Here is a 21,823-nt window from a genome sequence, read left to right on the forward strand (position 1 = left end):
GTGATTCTTGAAGCCAAATAGATTTAATTACAAGTTTATACATACTATAATGCGAAAAGACTTTATCCCCGACCTAATATAAAAAAGGTTACAAATTATTATTACATATTAATGAGGTTGAATATGTCCAATAAGGTTCAGCTTAACAATACAAGTTACAAATAAAATAAAATCCAGCATGATCTGTTCACGATTTATTCATTAATTTTATTTTGTTTGAATGGGACAGAGTTACATAGTGTACTTACGTTTCAAATATTACACATCTATAAGTAGACCAATCGTCTCTTAATTTATATAATTATAAGATATGCAATTTTGTTATTTTTGATATGCGTAAATATTGAGTTTTTGGGTTTCACTTGAGAATAGTCGTACTGAAAAAAAATATTCGATTTTTTTTTCATAAAATTACGCAGCATAAAGTTGACATTTAAGTATTTTAAAAAATCGTCAAGAGTCAAATAAAATTTGGCTGATTTCAATGAAACTGGCCGTCACGGGTAGCGAATATCGGCTAGGACATTTTTGTACAGATAATTATTTTTATATTAATAAATCCATAATTATTTTTATATATAGCTGTTAACTGTTCACACACTAGAAGGATAAATAATTAAAATTTATTTGAAAAATAAACTGTTATATGGAAAACAAAAATGCATTAATCGACTAAACTCAAGTTGCAACCCTCATCAAATAGAAGATAATGATCAAAAAATGTTTCCAAACATTTGTGCGTGGTAGTAATCTAGCGCAATATTCAAAATTACTTACATTACACTATTTATTACGACTTTTCCAAATATCAAATGTACCGACTAAAACTATATTAAAAACACGACTATTTTATAGTCGAATATTTTGACAATTGAACAATCGATTTGAGAAATTACACACATTTAGTCGATTAGTCAGTACATTCCCGTAGTACGCTTAGACCTATGGCTTTTATTTAAGTTACGCTTATTTTTCGCGCGAGTTTTAAGCGACGCTTGAAAGCTGTCACTATTTTAGTGCAGAAAAGTATCTACTTCTCGCTCGCGCTTTTTATCCGCGCGACTAATAAGCATAATTGTCAAAACCGCTCAATTATTCTATTACAGTAATATTTTATCTACATAATTGTAACTAATATTTATAAGAGTATTCTAAATTTCTTTGGCGAAGCGTTTTTTTTTTCTATTTACAAATTGTAAAAATTCTTAAAAAAATAAAATTCTGAAAAAACAAAATTGAATAAAAAATTTGGCAACCATTGGAATGCGATCACTATCTATGATTACAATTAAACAGTCTTTAAAGGAAAAAATAAATTAAAAATAATTTACTACGACACCTAATTTTTAAAACGTACCAAGTTTCTTTACACGTCTCATAAGAATATGTCTTATTACCTAGAGCATAAGGTTGAATTTTCTAAATGACATTTAAGAATTAAAGTAAAAAAAACTTGGAACGTCAAATACTCTAATATCTTTTAAAAAGTCTCGTTAGTTTATATTCAAATCCGTTTATATTTCGCGATTCTTTCTACGGTCAATAAAATTAATCATTCGTTCATTCTTTATAATTTTAAACTAAAACAAAATTATTGAACGTCATGGTAACACAGTATAATAATATAATACTTAAAGTACATAATAAGTACAATTTTATATATTTTTGTATGCGATAATATTGTGGTAAGACATATTTGTAGTGTGTTAATAGTTAACGATACAAAAAGCATCACTGAATTTGATTATATCACGAAATAATACTTTATTATATTCGCCTTATTTTACTTTGCATTGAGTTGATTCTATAATCATCCTTATTCGAAGTCGAATTATAGAGTAGTAAGTCACAAAATCAAAGAAATAGGTACCTACATTTTCGAGCCGAGTTTAGAGAATATTACGCAAATGAAACTATCAATTAATATCATAGGAGTAGAGGCAAATATACAGTCGGACTCAGAGTGATGCCAATCTGTGAAGTGAGTTCCTATATAAAATTCCATTACCTTAACCAACACGTCTTCCTTTCATTACTATTCACCTGGCTAAGGAGGTTATCTATTTCGTTTAGTCTATTATAAGAGGGTCTAGAATAAAAACACTAATGTAACAAAATTAAGTACACGAATTTACCACAGACATTACCGCACACAAAAAAACGGAAATTACAAAAGCAAAAATTATCTTTCAGTATCCCTCCTGAGCAATCTGTTCACTCTATAAACCCTATTTTTATAACTTTCCACCCCTCGCCTCAAAAGGCGAGACACCGCGGCCCTCGTTACGGCGGCCTTGTAGCTCTCTGGTGACAAGATGGCGGGTGTTTCGCGCGTTTTCAAAATGTCTACCGGCGCGTCTGACAACATGGCGTCGATGTCGCCGTTCAACATGGCGACCGTGTCTGATGATGTGTAGTTACTTGTTGGTGCACAGAGGGGGATTGCGTTCGACCATTTTCTGTTTCTGTTGAGGAAAATGTGTGTTAGTTAAATTAATTATTCGGTACGGGTCTGCCCCCGGAATCAGCAGATGAAAACTAGAGGCCTAAAGTCCACTGCGCCTGATGCAAGGGTTGAGACTAAAACTTTGAGGTCACAATGGTTGGGAACTTGAGCTGACTTCAAGAATGGTTTATAAGGAACTCTCAAGCTCGTTTACTAAGCATATTTTTATTCTACGTTGCAACAAGTGACAATGGTTTTCAATGCCCACTCAGGTAGTTTAAAATGTTATTAAGTTGCACTTAACTACGAAATAAAGTATCAAAAGGAATAGACTACAAAATATTGACTTAAACCAGCACTAAGATTTGCACAAGTGCGCTGTTTACATGAGTACAGTACCATATAGTATCTACTTATATGGCAGTTTGCTTTGCTAAGGTCAACTCAAGAGATAACATCATAATCTACTATGTAAACAGTACAATGCCCTATATGTTGTACGCGAACCTCTTATCTTGGTCTTCATATTTCAGGTGATTAATTCTTGAGATCATTATGACCTCAGCTCATCAATATTAAACGCGATGAAGCAATTTTTGGCCCGATACGAGAATCGAATCCGAGACCTCTGCGCAGCCGCTCGCTCCGGTTAATTAACTTGCATATTCGGAAGGTAGTTTACGCGACTATTGATCACAGATCTCTTGTTAAATACAAGCGAGCAAAGTGCAACTCGCAGGTTGGCGTTTATAACTTTTCTGGTAAAAGGCTGAAATAGGTTCACCCCCTATTATGACAACTACCAATGAAACTAGTGTGACCAACGGACAGGTCCTCAACACAGCGTTATTATAAATCTAAAATGCTTAATTTTGAAGTTATCTACTTACTTCAAACACCTCAACATGGGCGCTCCCTTGAGCCGGTAGCCGGGCTCGCAAGTAAACGTGATGGTCTCTCCGATCTTGTAGTAGAACTTCACGGACGACATGCGGCCCGATATCGTCGTGCCCGGGTATGTGCAGGCTTGAGCACCTGGTAAAGAGAAAATAGTGGTAGTTTAGTAGTGAATAAGAGGGATCAAGGAAAGAGAGGCTTCTGGTCTGTAGTGGGTGGGAGATGATGATGATGATTCTTTTGGCATGCTAGGTAACAGACTTTTTGCGCTAAGAACATTTTTTTTGTGTGGCCAAAAATTTTGCAGACTTATATCAACGAACACAAATAAGTCACAATTACAACCAGACTCGAAAAATATGTAAATGTCCTTGTCTTTTTTCGTCAAAATGGGCGACTTATTGATATCAAATTTCGTGTGATAGATGATTGTGAAGAAAAGAAGTGAAGTGATGATAGCTGGAGGGTTGAAAATAACGTTGACTTTTTATTACGAAAAATTTCTTTAAGTAAAGTAAAAAAATAGGTAAGAGTAGTTGATAGGAGTGTACTCACAAGTAGGAGGTTTATCGCTCCACCGGCCACTGTCCTGACACACGAGTATGGGTCTGCCGTGCAGCGTGTGCTCAGGGTTACAGTGGAACTGGAGTACGTCCCCAGCGCGGTACGGCGCTCGGCCCAGCACGTAGCCTGACGCTGGCGGTGGAAGTGCTGGACACGATACCTCTGAGGAAGGAATATGAAGGGGGTAAGACTATGGCCGGGCAAAGGCTGCATTAGGATTTTTCCAATTTTCTTAGTAGTCCGGTACTTGTTTAAGTGCTATTTATGCAAACATCAAAAAGCGGAATGCGTATGATTTTTCTTCCTGTTTATTCCAGTATGACAAGCGTGATCTTGTAAGACTCCAGTTTTGGGAGTTTAGAATAGGTTATGCCTATGCTTAGAACATCGGTTCTTTTTGCTATTAAGCTCTTTCGTATAACCAAAAAAATCGTCTCATCAAACAGTGTTGTACCCAATTTCATTGCTACCTTATAGCCAGAAATCTATCTAAAAGTCATCCTTAATTGTATTTACCTCTGCAAACAGGGAAAGGTTTAGCCCAATCAGCGGCGGGCAGGCACACAGTCTCGGGCGCACCTCGGAGCGCCCAGCCCGCGGCACACGAGAACGCAGCACGACCGCCCACACCTCGCGACACGACGGCGACACGAGGACGACGCTCCCCTTCACCCAGCGGCGTGTCGTGGATCACTTCACCGCATTCCACACCTGGATATGGAGATACAACTTGGTGATTTATACATGACTGCTGAAGTGACATGTTGAAGGTTTGTCGTGAGATATAAAATGTATTTTTTTCATCATTCAGAAGATTTAGAACGTGATTTAAATTATTATGCTATACTCAAGCCTTTACAAACGTGCGAACTACGTCATAATCAAAAGAATCTAATGAATGTGACAATGTGTAGTGAGCGAGAGACTCCGATATAATGACATGACTTAGTTCGCACGTTAGAAATAACCCGTACTTTAAAATTGTATGATTTCAATCGTAGTCAACAGATTTTTCTTTTGTTTTCAATTTGATAAAATTACTACGACTTAAATAAGTTAACCTTTGCCAAATGAAAAAGTATAGCTACATAGCCAGTTGTGACTAGCAGTCTAAAACGAACCAGCTTGATTTTGACAAAATGTCACAAAATAGAAGTGATTAACTTACTCTCACAAACCGGTAATGGAGCGCTCCAGTTGCCCGACGCCCTGCAGACGAGGGTGTGAGCTCCGAGCAGTGCGTTGCCATTGGCGCAGTGGAACCTGATCTCCGTGCCAAGACGTGTGCCAAGTCCACTGGCGACCAGACCACGACGAATTGGCAAGGGAGGACAGTGGACATCTGTAAAACGAGGAGGCTTTTGAAGAGTTTGTCCTTATTGATCCAGCTTAAGTCCTCCCTCAAAGTATCCAAGTTCATCACTAAAACAGTACGGGACAAACCCCTAGTTTCTGAAATATTAGGTGCACCCACCAAAAGCAAAATTTTCGATTCTATGGATACTTTAATGTCCTTGCCCACTTTCTTTGGAGTCTGAGTAAGGTGCCGCATCTTTTCAAATATGACTCAGAAGAAATTGCTAGCAAAAACAACGATTACACACTAAACAGACGTACAAATGGTATAAGGAGTGACATGAAAAGGGACTACTTTGCAAGCTGAATATTATTGCTCAGCTAAATTTTAGTGCTTCTAGCTAGGTCAAATTTGGGGTAGATACGAGCACATTCTAAGCGCTACGCAGGACTCATCATAACACTACAAAGGGTTTACAATCAGTCTAAATAAACCTTTTTCAGTTCGCTGGCTAAAATCGATGCTGAGTTTTTCCTGTATAACGCTGTATGTAAACTAGATAAAATTGAAAAACTAAAATATATTTAATTTTGAATTTAGTACTTAACAATTAATTCTTTTTACGTTAAGAATATTGTTCTATGATTATAGGTAGAATTATTTTTTCATACCTTCAACAATTATCTCAACCTGATGGCTCTGCCTAGCTGGTGTCTCACAGCGGTAGATCCCGGAGTCTTCCTTCACGGCGTCAATGATGCTGAGGCGGAATTCTAGTGCGCTGTCCCTGCCAGGGTCTGTCGTCCAACCTTCTTGGTACTTGCGGTCTGATCTGGTGATGGAAATACGAAGAATTATAGATGAGCATGGACAAAAAAAGGTTTTTCGATTGGGACAATGTGAACGAGTATTGCAATAAGAGAGGAAAAATGAAAGGCCTTGATAGTACTACGCCAGCTAATATCGGGTTGGGGACTTTGCTTTACTGAAAAAGTACTCTCTACTTCCTCTACTTAGTATACAGAAATGTTTTTATTCATCGTTAAAGCAAATTGAAAACCTTGCATGCGAGAGTTCATTTTTTAGATTTGAAGGTATGATAATCCCAGTACTGTCTATTTATAATACCTTTACGACTTCTCATTTTGGGAGAAGACCTGTGCCCAGTATTTGGACCAAGATCGGCATAAATAAAAAAAACGCTTAAAATGTTTAATTCTTTACTTACTCGGGGTTAGTATGTGTGACATTCCACTTAGGGTTTCCAAAGCGCCTCATCCAAAGACACTCCATATGTAGACTAGTTCCAGGGTACACCAGAAGTTTGCCGTCGTTTGTCTGTGCAATAGGTCCTTGGGAGTGACGGAACAGGATCGTTGGGGGCTTCTCCACTGAGGGAAAAAAGATGCTATTAGTTTAAATTTATGTTTTTTTGTTACATATATCTATCTTGAGTTTGCAAATAGTGATCAAAGGTCTGGGGTTAGAATCAAAGGTACACTAAAAGCTTTATTTCTGTTCTGTTATGTCGAGTATCGAAATTTTGACATTTAGAATGTACTGCCAAAATACTTCCTACAACACCCGTCAGAGGCGCTGATCAGATTTTCATAAAAAAATTCTCGATGACAGGTCGGTGGTCGGTTGTCGATAGTAGTAGAGATTTGAGCTACTGATTGTTTGGGAACCACCGCCTGCCTGAGCTATGAAGAATTTATGAAGTAACATAGAATGCTCGTGTTTAAATATTTTTAGAAATAGAATACTTGTGTGAAAATGACTTGAAGACATTATTTATAATCTAAATACTCACTAGCATAATCCATTTGTTGGTTCAGTCCGTAGCAAGTAGGTTTGACTCCATCCCATTGACCGCCGATACATCTCCGAGTTTGGGACCCTGACATCGCGTATTTGCCTATATCACTACACCTAAAATGAAAAAGAACTATTAGGTAATTAAGAAACAGTCAAACATTATCATAGTGAAGCAAACATCCACTTGTATGACAACTACAAGTAATTCTTCAAAGATTTTTCGGGACCCTAACCCTCACTTGGTGAAAGTAGTAGACTCAAAGTCCTTCATTTCTTGTTTAGAAATACAGCAGTAATGTGAGCTGTTTTATACTTATTCATTTTTGCCAACTTTAAAGTGCTTCTTAATAGCTACTTTAGGGTAATATTTACCTGGATACGATTACAGCTCCAGCGGGAAAGTCAACAGTCTCAGTGATTTGCAGGTCGTTGTAGAAAGCTACTACATTTGGTTCCTCATTCTGGAAGGTGCAGCTGTTGTTGTTCATTAACTCTTCATTTTGGGCTTCTATTTCTTCTGCAATTGAAGATATTATAATGTGTTTAAAGTTTTAAACGAATATGTCTTGAAGTAATTAGCTAGAAATTTTTACACTACCTGTTCCGCTTGCATCTAAAATAATGAAATGAAGTACGATTCTGAAAATGTCCTTATTTTATTTTCGGTATTTTTATTTCTTGAATGGTCGTTATTTGGTATGGAACCATACTTTTACTTTTTATTGGCGGTTTTGTGTTGAATTTTGTTAAAATACATAAATTTTTTTAATCATTTTGAGAAAGAAACAAGTCTTTTAAAATGAAATTTTCAGCATACCTCTTTGTCGACTTACCGCAGTTAAAACTCTTGCCAACCCAGTTCCCTTGCTCGCAGATCAGCTTCCACGTGGTCTTCTCGCCCATGATGGAAGCTATACACCTGAACGTGATCTCCGTACCATGAGGATAACCTTCCACTCCTAGCGTGCCGTTGACCTCGGCTCCGTCGCGGTAGATCAATGTGCCCTGGACCCTTCAAGGATTAATTCCGACAAGTGAGCAGCAGAAATTAGTTGATATTGGTAATTAGTTGGCATTTTTTATGGGAATTATTTTCTTCGTCTGATAAGGGGATGAGAATTTGGGCCTTAGATAGACAAAGCTTAAAATTGGTAGGAGTTATAAGCTTTTTAGAAGATAGAGTTTACTCTGCTTATTTTTTTAATCGTGTATAAAATATTTACGTTATATCTCATTTTTAGTACAACTCGATCACTGAAATTCAAATGTCTGCTGTCAATGTAATGCTTTTGATGTATGCAAATTTTGACAGAAAACGAGTCATACCAAAATCGAGTCATACCAGAATCGAGTCACACTAAATTGGGGATAATACAGATTTCGTAAGAGTACTTTAAAGTATGTTTCATTAAAATAGAAAACATTCTTCAAATATGTCCATTTTAGAAAGCTAAAGAGCCTTAAAAACTATGACATAATAATAAAAATATTGAAAGAAAATATCTTCCTTATAATAACATCAAAACATGCACTAGAATTCGAAACGTTAAATAATTTGCAACAAAACTGAAGCTTGGCCAAGACATAAGAAGCCAGATTACGGCCATACAATTAGCGTTCTTATTAACATAGACATAAAGTATATTTTTTAACGTTAACTAAGCCCTGCCGTCCGAGGATTTGTACCATGATAGTGACCTTAGACCCTTGAAAAAATAAGAAAAAGTTGTGATGCTGTTGGATTGACTAAGATACAGGACAATTAAGTATTAATTTTTTCTAGTATCATTTTATAAATAACCCATTTTAATCTAATAGCCCTCTCATTTTACATCAATTATTTATTATTCACAAATTCACATAAATCCAAGTATTTAAGCGTAACTCAGATAACTACACCAGTTTTACTTGATGCTGGAAGGAACATAAACTATGAGGAATAAGTAGATTAATTTAGTGTAAGCTTTTGGGTCTTTGATCTTCTACAGCATATAGAAAATCAAAACACACGAATAAGCTTAACATATAATCTCTCTTTAGCAGCAAAAATGCTTTCTGCGGCATCATATAGCAGTACCATAAACCGCAGTAGCAATGATTTGTTCATTGATCAAATCCCTGTCTTAGTCAATCCCTGTTAAAACCAGACATCACCAAAAATTCAAGACATGAAATCCAAGTTAATGAGCATGACTAACACCCACATTCCACAGAGAATAACTCGGTCAACCATTTTTACATCAGGTTTCTTGACCTTTTGGCACAGGTTGCACTAAGCTAGATCGCCACTGGCTAGGCAATGACAGGGCATAGAGTATGGTAGACGCATGTTCACCTACTTTTTTTCCTGTCCTCGTCGAAGCTGTCAGCTTGCGACCATAGTCAGTATTTCTCTATGCCAAAATGTCACGCAAACTGTGGTAAAAATACATGATCAAGTCAATCTCGCTGCAGAATAAGACATTAGTCTCGCAACGCGAAAGTCTAAAAGTTTTGAATGAGCGTGATCATCGGTGATGGCTCAATGATGATGTGTGAAGAGTTAAAGAAGCAAAAGTCCGAACCTATAAGGCTCTCACCAGGGCTTCGCATCCCTGAACGCCTGGGTTCCCTTCAGTCTTCAGCGAGCAAATAAGAAACGCATATCTTTGCAACACATTACTTTTTTTTTAATCGCGGCTTGTGTCATCCTTTGGATGAATGTGATTAACGAGGTAGCTGCCTTCAAACTGGTTTTAGAAAAATTTTAACATAGCTTTGTAGAAGTTTCTACAATGGAGTAAGTAGCGACAAGAAACTAAAAATTTTAAGACGATTGTTAGACTGTTAATGGTGTCCAGTGTCACAAAGTTTCTGTTTACACCACAAAGTTTTGATTGGCATAAAACTTATTCGGTAAGGATAAAGTAATTTGTTTTTCGAAGACAACTAGCTCTAATAACTTGCTTATCACATCATACAATAGCAAAGTAAAGGAAGAACGAAACGAACTAAAACAAAAACGACTGATTCCAAAGCGCAAGGATCTAACACAGCTTTTCAAAAATCATCTTTATATCTCACGTTTTAAAGTTTAATTTCGAATGTTTGATCCTTCAGCGTGATTTGGATGAGTGACAAATAAACTTCAATTAATGACACGTCTGTCCGCCATATTTGATTTTGAAAATTCAGAAATTTTAAATTCAGCTACTGATTTTGATACTTCGATGACTTCTAATAAAATAATTTCGCATGATTGATGGTAATAGTATCAAGGTTTTATAATTTAACTTTACCTGTCATTTACATGAATCCTGAAAAGAAACAATTTTATTGTAAAATCTGTTCTTTTCGGTCATTTTAATCCTGTTTCCCTATATAGGTAAGTATAAAGAACTGACAAATTATTCAGTCAGTACATACGCTAATAATATATCTTTGGAAGTTCAAGGAAACCGGCTACTGCCAGACTGTGCATCAACCGCCCTTGTAGCGATTTTTGACATATTTTTTAGGTTTCTAAGGCCCCTTCGAAAATAAGTTGGATTCTTATTTTTCCACGCGATTCACCAGAATTTCTCCTTGCAGAAGTCTTGTACAGTAAGGGGAATCAGAAGACGACTTTTTAAAGAGTGCTTCTCTCAGTGAAACATTGCTAACTTTGTTACACGAGTACATTATACAAATATGACGTAACAAGACACAAACAAAAAACCACATAGAAGCTACAATGAAAGCTTTTGGTCAAATAAAACGAACGCGTATCTCACAAACTAATTCTTTGTTATACATATCGTGTTATTTACTGTAAAGCTAACCATGTGTTATCTAAATTACATTTATCTTATGACTTTTATTCTATTTTCCCCAGAATACCTTCCCGAAATATTTCTTAGCGTTTAGATACTTTATTTTTGCAGATATTTCAATCTTCTTCTTCTTGTCGTATGGTTAGTGGTCAACCTAGTGTCAAAGTTGTTTAAGCTGCCCGAAGGCCTTTGATATGGCTTAACGACTGTTATCGTTGTAGATAACAACCGGGACCCACTTTTAACGTGCCCTCCGAAGCACGGAGACGCCCAGTTCAAATACCGAGTGACCGCGCCAAGGATCGCTTAACTCACAGATCGTTTACCGACCGGTGAGCGCAACTGGCTATGGGCGCCTCGATATTTCAATAAATATATTTTTAACACCGTGTTTTATATGAGAGGCATCTTTTTTATATTGCCTGTACATAATTGCTATGTTATTTACAATTTTTTCATCTTTATTTTTCTAATCTGATCTGATAAATGGAATGATAAAACTATTAGAATATTTAACATCAAGGCTATCAAAGCAACTGATATTTTTCTTCTGCAGTTAAGTGATGTTAAAAAGTAACATCAGTCTTTTCTACAAATCAGATCCCACATTTTGACCCAGATAACACATGGTCAGCCAATACCGCGTGTACATCCAACATCAACACTACGTTACCTCGCCGGCGGGCCGCACTCGGTGCTGGTGGAGCCGTCCATGTCGGGCTCCAGCTCCGATATGTCCTCCCTCACGATGTCCGAGCCGCTTTGGAACTCTGACGTCGGCCGCGGACGAGTTAAATTAGCTGGAAGAGCAAGGATTCTAAATGTTTTTAAATGTACAACTAACAGACATAAGACAGTTTTATAAAATAACGTAATTTATTACCAAACAGCACGTGCTTTTTTGTAATAAATTATGTTATTTTGAAATGATGAACGTTTATTAGCTGTTAAAACCGCATTGCAAAATCATCCAAGCCTTGAAGAGCTCGGAATCATCAGTTGTGCGCCTGACATGTCGCTGATTGTTTGGATTCACATCCTACCAAACTAAGAAGATACCTACCAAATTAAATTTTGGAGTGGGCCAGTTTATATTTGTCGCCACTTTGCACACTCTTGATTCCATCAGTTTTATACACAGTTGGTCTATTTGAATAGAACCTCCTTATAAGGCTTATACCTTCATAATCTAAGCTAGCTGTAATACCATACCTAAAGGCCTGCAAAAGTCATGGACGGTTGGCTGCAGTCTTCCTAAGTGACAGTTGAGTGTAGCCGGGGGTGACCTGCCGGGCTCGCAGGCTATGTTCACGGAGGAAGCATGGGCTACAGTCAGACCGGCGCGGTACCCTGCCTCGTAGGTCGCGCCGTGGAGGAGAGGTAATTCGCAGGGTGCTGGAAGATATTAAATCAGATAAATATCACACATGTAACGTCCCATGCTGTTTTGAGGCTACTATATGTAAGTCACTCACCTGCTACACATTCAGGCATACTGGTGACGGCCCACTCTCCAAGCCAACACCGTAGGTTTGTTGGTCCTTGTACGTTGTAACTGAAAATAACATTGTAAACGAGAAATACAAAATCCTGCACTAGCAGATCCAGTAGAAAGAGTCTAAGATTACTCTTTCTTATAAATTGCTGCCATCACTTAACCAGTTATGCCCTTAGAATAAAAAAATATGATAATGCACTTCACCCACTTTAGTCTGAGGAACTGAAGTGAAAAAGGTATTAAGTACTTAATTGAATATTGATAGCTATCACAATTTTAACTTCACACGTTAGCAATAAAGCGAGTTTGATTTGCTAGGAGGAAATACTTTGAAAAAAGCTTTATAAAGTATTTAACTCACCCATATTCACAAGAAAAGTGCACGACCTGTCCGTTAGGGACGGGGTCAGTCTCATTCAGTTCCTTCTCATCAGGGGTGCTGGAGCCGAGGACTTGGCTGGCTGTCATCGGGTGCCCAGGGTCCGCAGACATGGTGTAGATGCCGTACTCAGTTGATGGCACGTGGCATGGCACTGGGTGGATAAAGAATTGGATGATGGCAGTTCTTTCAAATCCATTTTCTTGCTGCAACGAGTCTCATTATTACGAGGTTTCGCATGTTTACGAGAGTTCAAAGGGAATAAAAAGAGAAAGACTGGGGGTAAGTGCAAAAGAAATTGACCAAGCAGTAAGACAAACAAAATGCACACTTTACCAATTAAAGTCATAACAGATAATCCAGTTGATTTTCTCTAAAAAACGCTTAATTTACGAAACGAAGTCATTTTTATTATTTTGGCATTACTTATATTTTTTGTGTTTATTACTTACATATCTCGCACTTTGGTTTCTCGGGTTTCCATCTTCCTCGAACACATTTGGCTGTCGCGTTTGTGTCTAGGTTTAAACCGTAACCTTTGCCACAAGCCACTCGGACTATAGTACCTGGAATGAATGGGTAAATTGATGGATGATTATAGCGATTCTTTTAACCTGTTGATTAATTCTTCTAAATGTAAATTATAACGATGAACGAGGAAGTCATTTGGTATATTTTTTTATTACTTTAAGCCTGTTATGGCCAAAATTATAATATTTAATCAGTAGTCGATTCAAACCGAAAATTTCTGTTGTTTGTAGTGGGACACTATTATTGTGACCGCAAACGCAGTTGCGCTAACAATAACCTATTTTCAGATTTCCAAATGTACGTCAAACCTATTGTTTCTTAGGGTTCTTTTTTAAACCTATTATAATTGTGTATTTCTTAATGAGCTGTTCCGAATTACCTGAACTAAAAGTATTATTAGGATCCCGGCCATACTTGACAATCTCAATGTTAACATATGGCTCGCTCTCAATAGGTTCACAGGGACTCTTGGGCCTTCCCTTTTTGCCTCCCTTCTCCGTAGTGTTCTGTGGTGTTCCTCCTTCAGCTATATCCTTGATGTCTGTGGGGTCATCACCTTCGGGAGGCTGATGACGAGTCCTCCCGCCTTTTCCTTCTCTGCCGCTGTTAATATCATAAAAAATGTTTTTAATACCTGTTTCACTGCATTTAATTTTTTTTCGTTAGGAAAATGCGTTACTACATGTCCCGTTCCAGGGAGGAAACGGGGGTCTGACGGGCTCGGCTAGGCTAGGCGTTCCGGCTTTAAAAAAATTAGGCATATCGACTAAAAACCTGGCGGTGTTCCTTAAACAGTCAACATAAGGTGGCCAGGACGCGGTCTCTCCAATAGGATACTCTGCGTCCCTTTTTACTGCCTACTGCTGAGTTTAGGTCTTCCTGAGTCAAAGAGGAAGTAGGCTTCTAATCGACCTGGGCAAGTTCTGAATGGCTATTTTAATTTTCTACGAGATGTGGTTAAAGAACTCTCAGGCATGCAATGTTTCTTTAGCCCAGCAGCAAGCGATACAGTTTCAATATACATAACATTGAAGCTACTGATGTGTTGATTAGAAATTGAAACCTTAATCATTTGCGCGAGAGGCTAGCGTAATTCCTCCTACTAACTATTTCTTTAATGTGGATCTCTTTTATAAATTGTACTTGTGTAAAGGAATAACAGAAAGTGTACTTACGTTTTAGGTATAGTAGCTGTAGTTTGATTTAGTCTGTCAGTCTTTCTACTCGTTCTTTTATCACGTTTGTCTAATATATTATCAACTTCAGTAGAATTCGTTTTATTGTACTGTAAAGGAACTACCGCTTCTTCTTTGTTATAATCTTTGAAGTCATTTGTTTCAGACTTTAGAGGGATCACAGTCATATTATCATCTTTATCGATTACAGTTAAAGGTACAACTTTTAACATATCTCCGTTTATCTCGTTATTCAATTCTGTGTTCTCTGTCGTAGGTCTTAAAGTCCAATGGCTAGTGTCAAACTCTTCCAAATGTACCCCGCGTTTTATTCTAGCTTTAGTAGTAATTTCTGTTGGTAACGTCGTCACAACATCTATTTTACTTTCATCTCCTTCCAGTTCTAAATCAAATTCCTTCTTTTCATCAGAATTTTTATTTAAGTATCTTTTCCGTCGCTTATCTACATATTTTTCGAAGTATTCGTGTTTGAGTCTGTTGATATTATCTGCGTTCGTGTCTGTACTACTGCTGTCTGAAAACATACCTCCTTTAAGCACTGTTACGTGAGCAAGTTCATCATCTCCTTCACCCGAGTCCTCATATTCCGAAGTGTCTTCATGTGGTATGATGTCTTCTTCCTCAGGTTCATACACAGGCTGGTACGAATAAAGCCTATGTCCTATCGGTTCTCCATGAACATTATAAATAGTATAAACAGCAGTCGGGAAATTCTCGTCACTGTTTTCGGGAGGAGTGTCCGGCGGAGTCTCTTCTTCGAAGTCGAATTTCTTCATGATTTTGAAATTAGCATGTCTTAGAGTAGGTTTGGATGTAGCGTGGTTGTATTTGTCGTATAGTTGGTCTAAGTATTGCTGGGTCGGGTCTGTTCTACGACGAATGTTGTTGTAGTATTGACGAAGGTAGGCTGATCTTCGTTGACGGATCTCTGGGTCTGAAATTGAACGGCGGCGTCGACTCCAGCGGATGCGTGGGTGTTGATAGAGGGTACACCTAAAACCAATATTGGAAAGAATGCTCATCAACACAGTAGGTGTATGCACATTTACCTAAAAGACAAATGAATTACCGTCTATTTGACATTGACTAACAAAAGTGTAAAAGATTGTAAAATGTTAAATATCTTGTTACGTGCCTGTTGTACACGATGTCTGTAATTTGATTAGAATCGGATTCATTTGGTTGATTAATAGTGGCAAAATATGCACTGCAGAGAAAATTCTAAGGAATAATAATGAATGTAATTGAACTTACTTTGGCAATTCTCTAGGACTCCAGTGTCCTCCAACACACGTGGCTCCTGGAGGTCCTTCTGATAAAACGTACCCCTTCTCACATTCATACATAATTTGCTTATTATTTACAACCTAGAAAGGAGTATAAGTTGTTAAAGCATGTTAACCATAAAATACTACCTAAAAAATATGATATACCTACTTATTTTAATATTGAACCTTACCTTCTTGACATATGGACGGTAATCGTATAGACCCATGTTTCCTACAAGTAGAACCTTTCCATTTTCTATATATCCAGGGAACGGACAAAACACTGCAACAATCAATATATGAATGTAAGTTTGAGTTTAAATGCACTTTCTTACTTTCCTTTGTTGTTGTACACAACTATTTTTAATGGGCTGCCCTGTGTGTTTATGTATTTAAAAAAATCACAAAAAATACTCAAGTAAGTTAGTTAAACAATATTTCACTTTCCTAAAAGCTTTGACAATGTCTAATCTCCATACCTTCTTCGCACTTGGGTGTGTCTCCATTCCAAACGCCAAACGAACACACAACTATAGGATTGCCCTTCAGTGTAAAGCCATCTTTACATCTAAACCTCGCTTTCATGCCGTGTTCTGTCTTAGGCGCTATCACCATACCGTTGCGAGGGAATTTAGGCATTTTCTTACATCTGGAAAGGAAAGGATCTTTGATTCAATATGGAATGAATAGCTATAGATGATATATAAAATTAAATGTAATTAAAGTAACTATAATGTACATTCTGTGGATGAAGCTTGCACTTTTAATCATGCGGAGGTGTTTGAATTAGGTCGGTTAAGTTTTAAAAATAAGAATAAACTTATAATGTAGCCAAGTACGACCACACATAATATTAACAGGCCTCCGTTCTCTATAGAAAATGAAACCCGAAGTTAAAGAGGAATGTGGGGTATTTTGTACAACTAAAATTTTCAAAACCTGAGGTTCACTTATTGTCGGGGTTCCCGAAAATCTGTAGTATGACTGGCAAAATGCTATACAGAGAGAAACTAAGGTGAATTATTTACCTAGCAGGCTGACACCTCGGTATCTGTGTCCAGGTTCCATTATTACAAGTCACTGCTGCGTTATTGGACGGAAATTCATAATTCTTCTCACAATCCACGATTATGCGTTCACCTGAAAACATAATTGTAAGACTAAAGCATTGATTTGCGTATTCTTTAGTCTAAATTATCGCCGATGTGGGAATTAATATTCCGTAATTATCTTGAAGATGTCCAGTTGTAGTTTGATACCGAAGACCAGCAAACTATGGGTGTAGTGAAAAAGGTCCGTTATAACGCTATATTATATTGCCACGACATAAAGTGTAAATCTTCAAAACTCAATGCTTTTAAAGGGTGGCTTTGAAAGGGTCTTACCATGCTGCACCATAGTGGAACTCCCGACGATCTGTGTGTTGCCTTCGTTAGAACTGTTGTCACCAGTCTTGTTCTCAACTAACACCACTCGACCTTGAGACACGTGAGGCACCACGCATGGAGCTGAGGAAAAAATATGGGAATATAAATATATAATCCTATCTTTTACTAGGCTTTAGACTTTAACAAAGCATGCCTTTTGGGGACTGTCCTATAAGGAGATATTAGGAATTAGCTTCGAGCAAATATTTTATCACGGATGAACCACAGAACAAATTTTATCAAAATGATCAATTATTCACATTTTCGGGATTTCATAAGATTCACCAGGATAATTCAAATTTTTAACAAACCCCAAAGAGGCTAATATTTGGAACTAATCATTGAACACGTTCGCTAGTTTTTTGTAATATTCAACGTCAGTGTCGACGTACCTAAACACATAGGTAGCGGATGACTCCAAGTCCCATCATTCTGACAGATGGCAGAGCCATTGCCCTCCATCTTCATCCCGTCCTGGCAGCGGAAGATGATGGAAGCTCCCAGTCCAGTGCCTGAGGATATGTTCTCCAGCCAACCGTTCCACAGCTGACCGGGGTGACCGCAGTTTATTTCTGAAATGTTTCAGTAATATTATGATTAGGTTAAAAATACGATTCCGGTGTCTACCAGCATTGCTCTGAACTATTTAAGTGTAGATTTTAATGATTTCAACTATGAAACTATTCAAAAATGTGACTGGTATTATTGTTGAAAATACATCATCCATTTGTCAGTGTTGTGTAATGTAAGGAAGCACCGAACAAAGGCTTTAAATAATTGCATGTTTTTGGTTTAGTTAATATTGTTTCTAGACAGGTATATGCATAGAAAATCTGCAATAACTTTACCTTTACACATGGGTTGAGTGCCAGACCACTTCTTGTCGGCTCCACAGCGCCTCGTCGCGTCTCCCACTAGCCGGTATCCGTACTTGCACTCATACGACACCACGGAATTGTAGGCACACGACGTATACACAGCCTTCCCGTGGCGCGGCGCCTCGGGCGGCGGGCACTGCACCTGCGTTACCACTAGATGGCGACACGCGTCGCTTTAACGATACCCCGAACAAAACACAGATGGCGTTGTTATCAAAATTTTCAATAATCAACTACAGATCGTGCAGAAACATGCAAAAATAAAACAAATCCAATTATTTTTGTACATTTATTTCACTACAGCGTTAAAGATAGAAATTTACAATAAACATCAATACTACTAACATTGCTATATCATCTAATAGTCAGATAGGCAGTTACGACAATTTTTATCATGGCCACAGAAAGAAACAACTTTTGAAGTTGCAGAAAACGATAGCTTCATAGAATTTGAAGAAGACAACGTTTCTATATAACATTACTTTAATATACTACGTAATGTAATGGATGCTCAAACACTCCCGGCATCTCCTTCTAAGCAGCATTAAAAGGAGAAAAAACAATCAGAAATATCCATTTTTGGCAAATTTCAGAGGAAGTCCCACTTTCGGCGAACATTCCCGCCGGAACTAAAACACATTGACATCTTTGCGAGCACTTTGTTCAAGTATCATGTAAAGACATCAAAAATAATAAAATGAAAGCTTAAACACCAAGTTCAAGAAACATATCCGCAAAAAATAAATGCATTAAAAGTGGGATTTCCATTATATTGCGTCATGACAATGATATTGCTCCGATGATAGCCATGATAATCATTATTTGAAGCGTCATGCGAACTATTCCGATAATGTATAAACTTTTGAGACCATGCAACATTCCAAATGAGGGACAACACTTAAATCGGCAACTACATTGTCACGAAGCAAGACCACACGCGAAAACTTTTGAAAATTAATAAAAAATTACGGATCTTGATGATGAGTCTTGTTATTTACAAATTATAAACACTTTCTCTCTGTTCCTTAACCTTTATAGATACTTCCCTAAATACTAAATACGTACTATAGAAATTAGACCAATCGTAGCAATCATATTTGCCTCATTAAGATTCTTCTATCAACCATCATCTTATTCATCTTCATCTCTCATTTTTGCATCCTCAACCTGAGTTCCTAGATACCTACTTATATTACAACTTCAATTTTCAAGACCTATTTGAATCCTCTTCTACACCTTCTCGTCATTATTTAATACGCAAGCACTCAACGACTCATCACCAAAACACCTTCCAAAGACATAAATCAGTACTCACGGACACAGGTGGGTAGTTCCTTTGGTGCCCAAGCTCCATCAGCCTGGCAGTACCGTTCAGCCTTGCCTACCAGCTCGAAGCCTTGGCCACACTGCACCACCGCTCGGCAGCCGAAGGTGTGACAGTCAGCCGTTACCCAACCGTGGGGGACGTCGCCGGGTTCGCCGCAAGATCGTGCTGGAGATAAAAAGAAGTTTAGGTTATCAATATGAAGTATCGTTAGGGATGTTAGATTGTACCATGGCGTTCTATGGTCTCTATCTGTCTTTATGGGAAAAAGACGTGATATGATGCATGTATGTGTACAAAGTTGGCTTTAGGCCCTTTAGGCCCATTTCTGTATCCCGGTAAGGTAGACTAGTACGGTTAACTTTTAAAACATCGTAACTAAATAGAAAAATGATTTATTTGCTTAAACAGGCGTTGATTGCAAAATCCAAGATTTAATGACAAATTACGAATATTTATGCCCATCAGTTTGGTTGGATTAAGGTATCACTTCACAAAACTAGCTTGTAGATTAATTATCAGGAATATTGCTGGGAATGTTTAAAGCAAAAACCTGCAGTTTTATTTGAAACTAAATTGCAGGCAAATAATTTACTACTTAGATTTACCCATCGTAAAGCATAGCGACCACTGGCAAACATTCATAAGAAACCGAAAGCACAATACCAAAAAACCGACGTACCAATTTTTAGATTTGCAAAATTATAAGAAAATAATAAGTTCTAAAAAGTATACTCACGTTCACAACTAATATCAGGTCCATACCAAGAAGCCTGGCCGTCGATAGCCAGACACTTGGCCCTTGGGAATCCGTTAGTGACGTAGCCGGTGTGACAGTTGTACTGCACCGTGGCGTCCAGGTCGAAGGTGCCTTGTTCAGGGAGGGCCGAGTGACGGGCGTGCTCTATCGTCGGAGGCTGGAGGCAGTAGACTGCAATAAGAGGGAAAGATAGATTAATATGATTTGACCGCATATGGAGCAATGGTTAAGGTGAATTTGCTTTTGACATCGCCGCGTAGCGTAAAACTCATTCAAGACAAATATTTGTGTAATGAGAACCAGTAGATATCATGAGTTTGGATGTAAAGTTTTATATAGAGTCATGTTTATTAGTTTAAAGAATAAATTTGTATATGCTTTGCTAGGTTTGGAAGCGTGTGTGAGTTGAAGAAACTGTAAAAAAATGTTTCATCATCACCATCCTCGAAGTACCTATATCTTGGAGCAATAATTTCACTACTGCGGACGGGATTAGCATGGGCAGAAGTATTATCTAAAGGATTATTATTACGGATGCTCTATTATTTAAGTGAAACCTGCTTCTCAAATAGATAATAATGGAAGAAATTGTCTTAAACCTTTTCAAATGCTATGTATAAATACTTACTATTCTCCTTGCAAGCGGGAGGCTGGCCGGCCCACTTGCCGTCGGCCTGACAGCTCCTACTCTCCAGACCCACCACGTGGTAGCCGTGGGGACACGAATACACCGCCCTGCAAAGTAATAAAAAGTTTAAAACCTTCGTATATCAAAACCGGTGCTACGGTCGACTATAATCCTTAACTCAAAAGGTTTGATAGCAGCTTTACTGCAGCTTCAACTGGGTTTTCTGCAGAACGTTTCCTGTACGGCAGGTTTTCATTGCTGCCCAAATCAGGTAATTATTTAACTCCCCAATTTTTTTTTCCCATCATAGGGGTCACCTTATCATGTTATGCTCTTATCGTCTTATGACCAGAGTGATTTATATCATATGAAACAATAATTAGGCACTATTTTAGTTATAAAAAGATTTATCGGTGATCACAAATCTTTTAAAAGCAAGTATGTATAGCACTGCCAAACGTCTAGCTCAAATAAGTCATCTATATAAAAACAGACTGAATATAAACACCCAGGTGCGATATTTCCACGTGCCCTTCCAATCACAGAACAAAAGGTCAAATAGCAAACGTTATAAATAACTCTTAGCTGAAGAATATTTATAAGTATATCAAAAGTATACCTAATAACTTGTTATTCTTTGTTGTTTGTTGTAATAACATAATGATATAAGACGTAATATAAGATTGTTGAATTCGTTTTCTCTCATATTTCGTGTAGGTGGTGGCCATTTTCTTCAAATAGTACACAATTAAGCAGTAGAATGTCAAAGGTTCTTTAGGCAGCTTAAATAATACGACACCTAGTTAACTACTGAGACATCGTAGGTTCATATACTATCTACTATTCTTGTTGATGTGAATTTTTAAACGTAAATTTTTTGCGTAGTTGTAGGAGCACACAAGATTGTTGATAAGTATAAAAAAAAAGAATTTGCAATTGGGAAACGCAATAGATGTACAAGTAAATACATACTTGTCGCCAAACAGTTTTCCGCTCACGGAGACCTTTCCAATTTCAGGGTCTGTCAGTTCAGGGCACTCGCGATCTGGAACAAACAAACATACAAAATTTTAAATCCGTACAAATGACCATCATGCTTTTTATTTTCGTAGCAAAAGTTT

The 21,823-nt window shown here is 37.6% G+C and overlaps 1 protein-coding gene across 1 annotated transcript in view; it reads right to left on the reverse strand.

Annotated features, from left to right (window-relative positions):
- Window positions 1-159: 159 nt before the first annotated feature.
- The window catches only part of Hasp (Hig-anchoring scaffold protein), a 122,497-nt gene continuing 100,833 nt past the window's right edge, over window positions 160-21,823 (reverse strand). Inside the window, exons 4-31 of the mRNA XM_076128984.1 lie at window positions 21,675-21,747; window positions 20,703-20,809; window positions 20,054-20,245; window positions 19,306-19,482; window positions 17,961-18,143; window positions 17,505-17,684; window positions 17,071-17,193; window positions 16,714-16,825; window positions 16,165-16,334; window positions 15,877-15,968; window positions 15,672-15,784; window positions 14,397-15,410; window positions 13,601-13,824; window positions 13,143-13,256; window positions 12,673-12,844; window positions 12,289-12,368; window positions 12,026-12,208; window positions 11,487-11,613; window positions 7,856-8,034; window positions 7,395-7,539; window positions 7,018-7,136; window positions 6,433-6,595; window positions 5,876-6,036; window positions 5,076-5,249; window positions 4,424-4,618; window positions 3,899-4,069; window positions 3,337-3,481; window positions 160-2,465 (exon numbers count right to left, since the gene is read on the reverse strand). Of these exons, the coding sequence (XP_075985099.1) occupies window positions 2,183-2,465; window positions 3,337-3,481; window positions 3,899-4,069; window positions 4,424-4,618; window positions 5,076-5,249; window positions 5,876-6,036; window positions 6,433-6,595; window positions 7,018-7,136; window positions 7,395-7,539; window positions 7,856-8,034; window positions 11,487-11,613; window positions 12,026-12,208; window positions 12,289-12,368; window positions 12,673-12,844; window positions 13,143-13,256; window positions 13,601-13,824; window positions 14,397-15,410; window positions 15,672-15,784; window positions 15,877-15,968; window positions 16,165-16,334; window positions 16,714-16,825; window positions 17,071-17,193; window positions 17,505-17,684; window positions 17,961-18,143; window positions 19,306-19,482; window positions 20,054-20,245; window positions 20,703-20,809; window positions 21,675-21,747 (5,171 nt within the window). The 3' untranslated portion in view covers window positions 160-2,182. The remainder of the gene's footprint in view (window positions 2,466-3,336; window positions 3,482-3,898; window positions 4,070-4,423; window positions 4,619-5,075; window positions 5,250-5,875; window positions 6,037-6,432; window positions 6,596-7,017; window positions 7,137-7,394; window positions 7,540-7,855; window positions 8,035-11,486; window positions 11,614-12,025; window positions 12,209-12,288; window positions 12,369-12,672; window positions 12,845-13,142; window positions 13,257-13,600; window positions 13,825-14,396; window positions 15,411-15,671; window positions 15,785-15,876; window positions 15,969-16,164; window positions 16,335-16,713; window positions 16,826-17,070; window positions 17,194-17,504; window positions 17,685-17,960; window positions 18,144-19,305; window positions 19,483-20,053; window positions 20,246-20,702; window positions 20,810-21,674; window positions 21,748-21,823) is intronic.

The sequence above is a fragment of the Anticarsia gemmatalis genome, chromosome 22 (assembly GCF_050436995.1).
Source record: "Anticarsia gemmatalis isolate Benzon Research Colony breed Stoneville strain chromosome 22, ilAntGemm2 primary, whole genome shotgun sequence".
Classification (NCBI taxonomy): Eukaryota; Metazoa; Arthropoda; class Insecta; order Lepidoptera; family Erebidae; genus Anticarsia; species Anticarsia gemmatalis.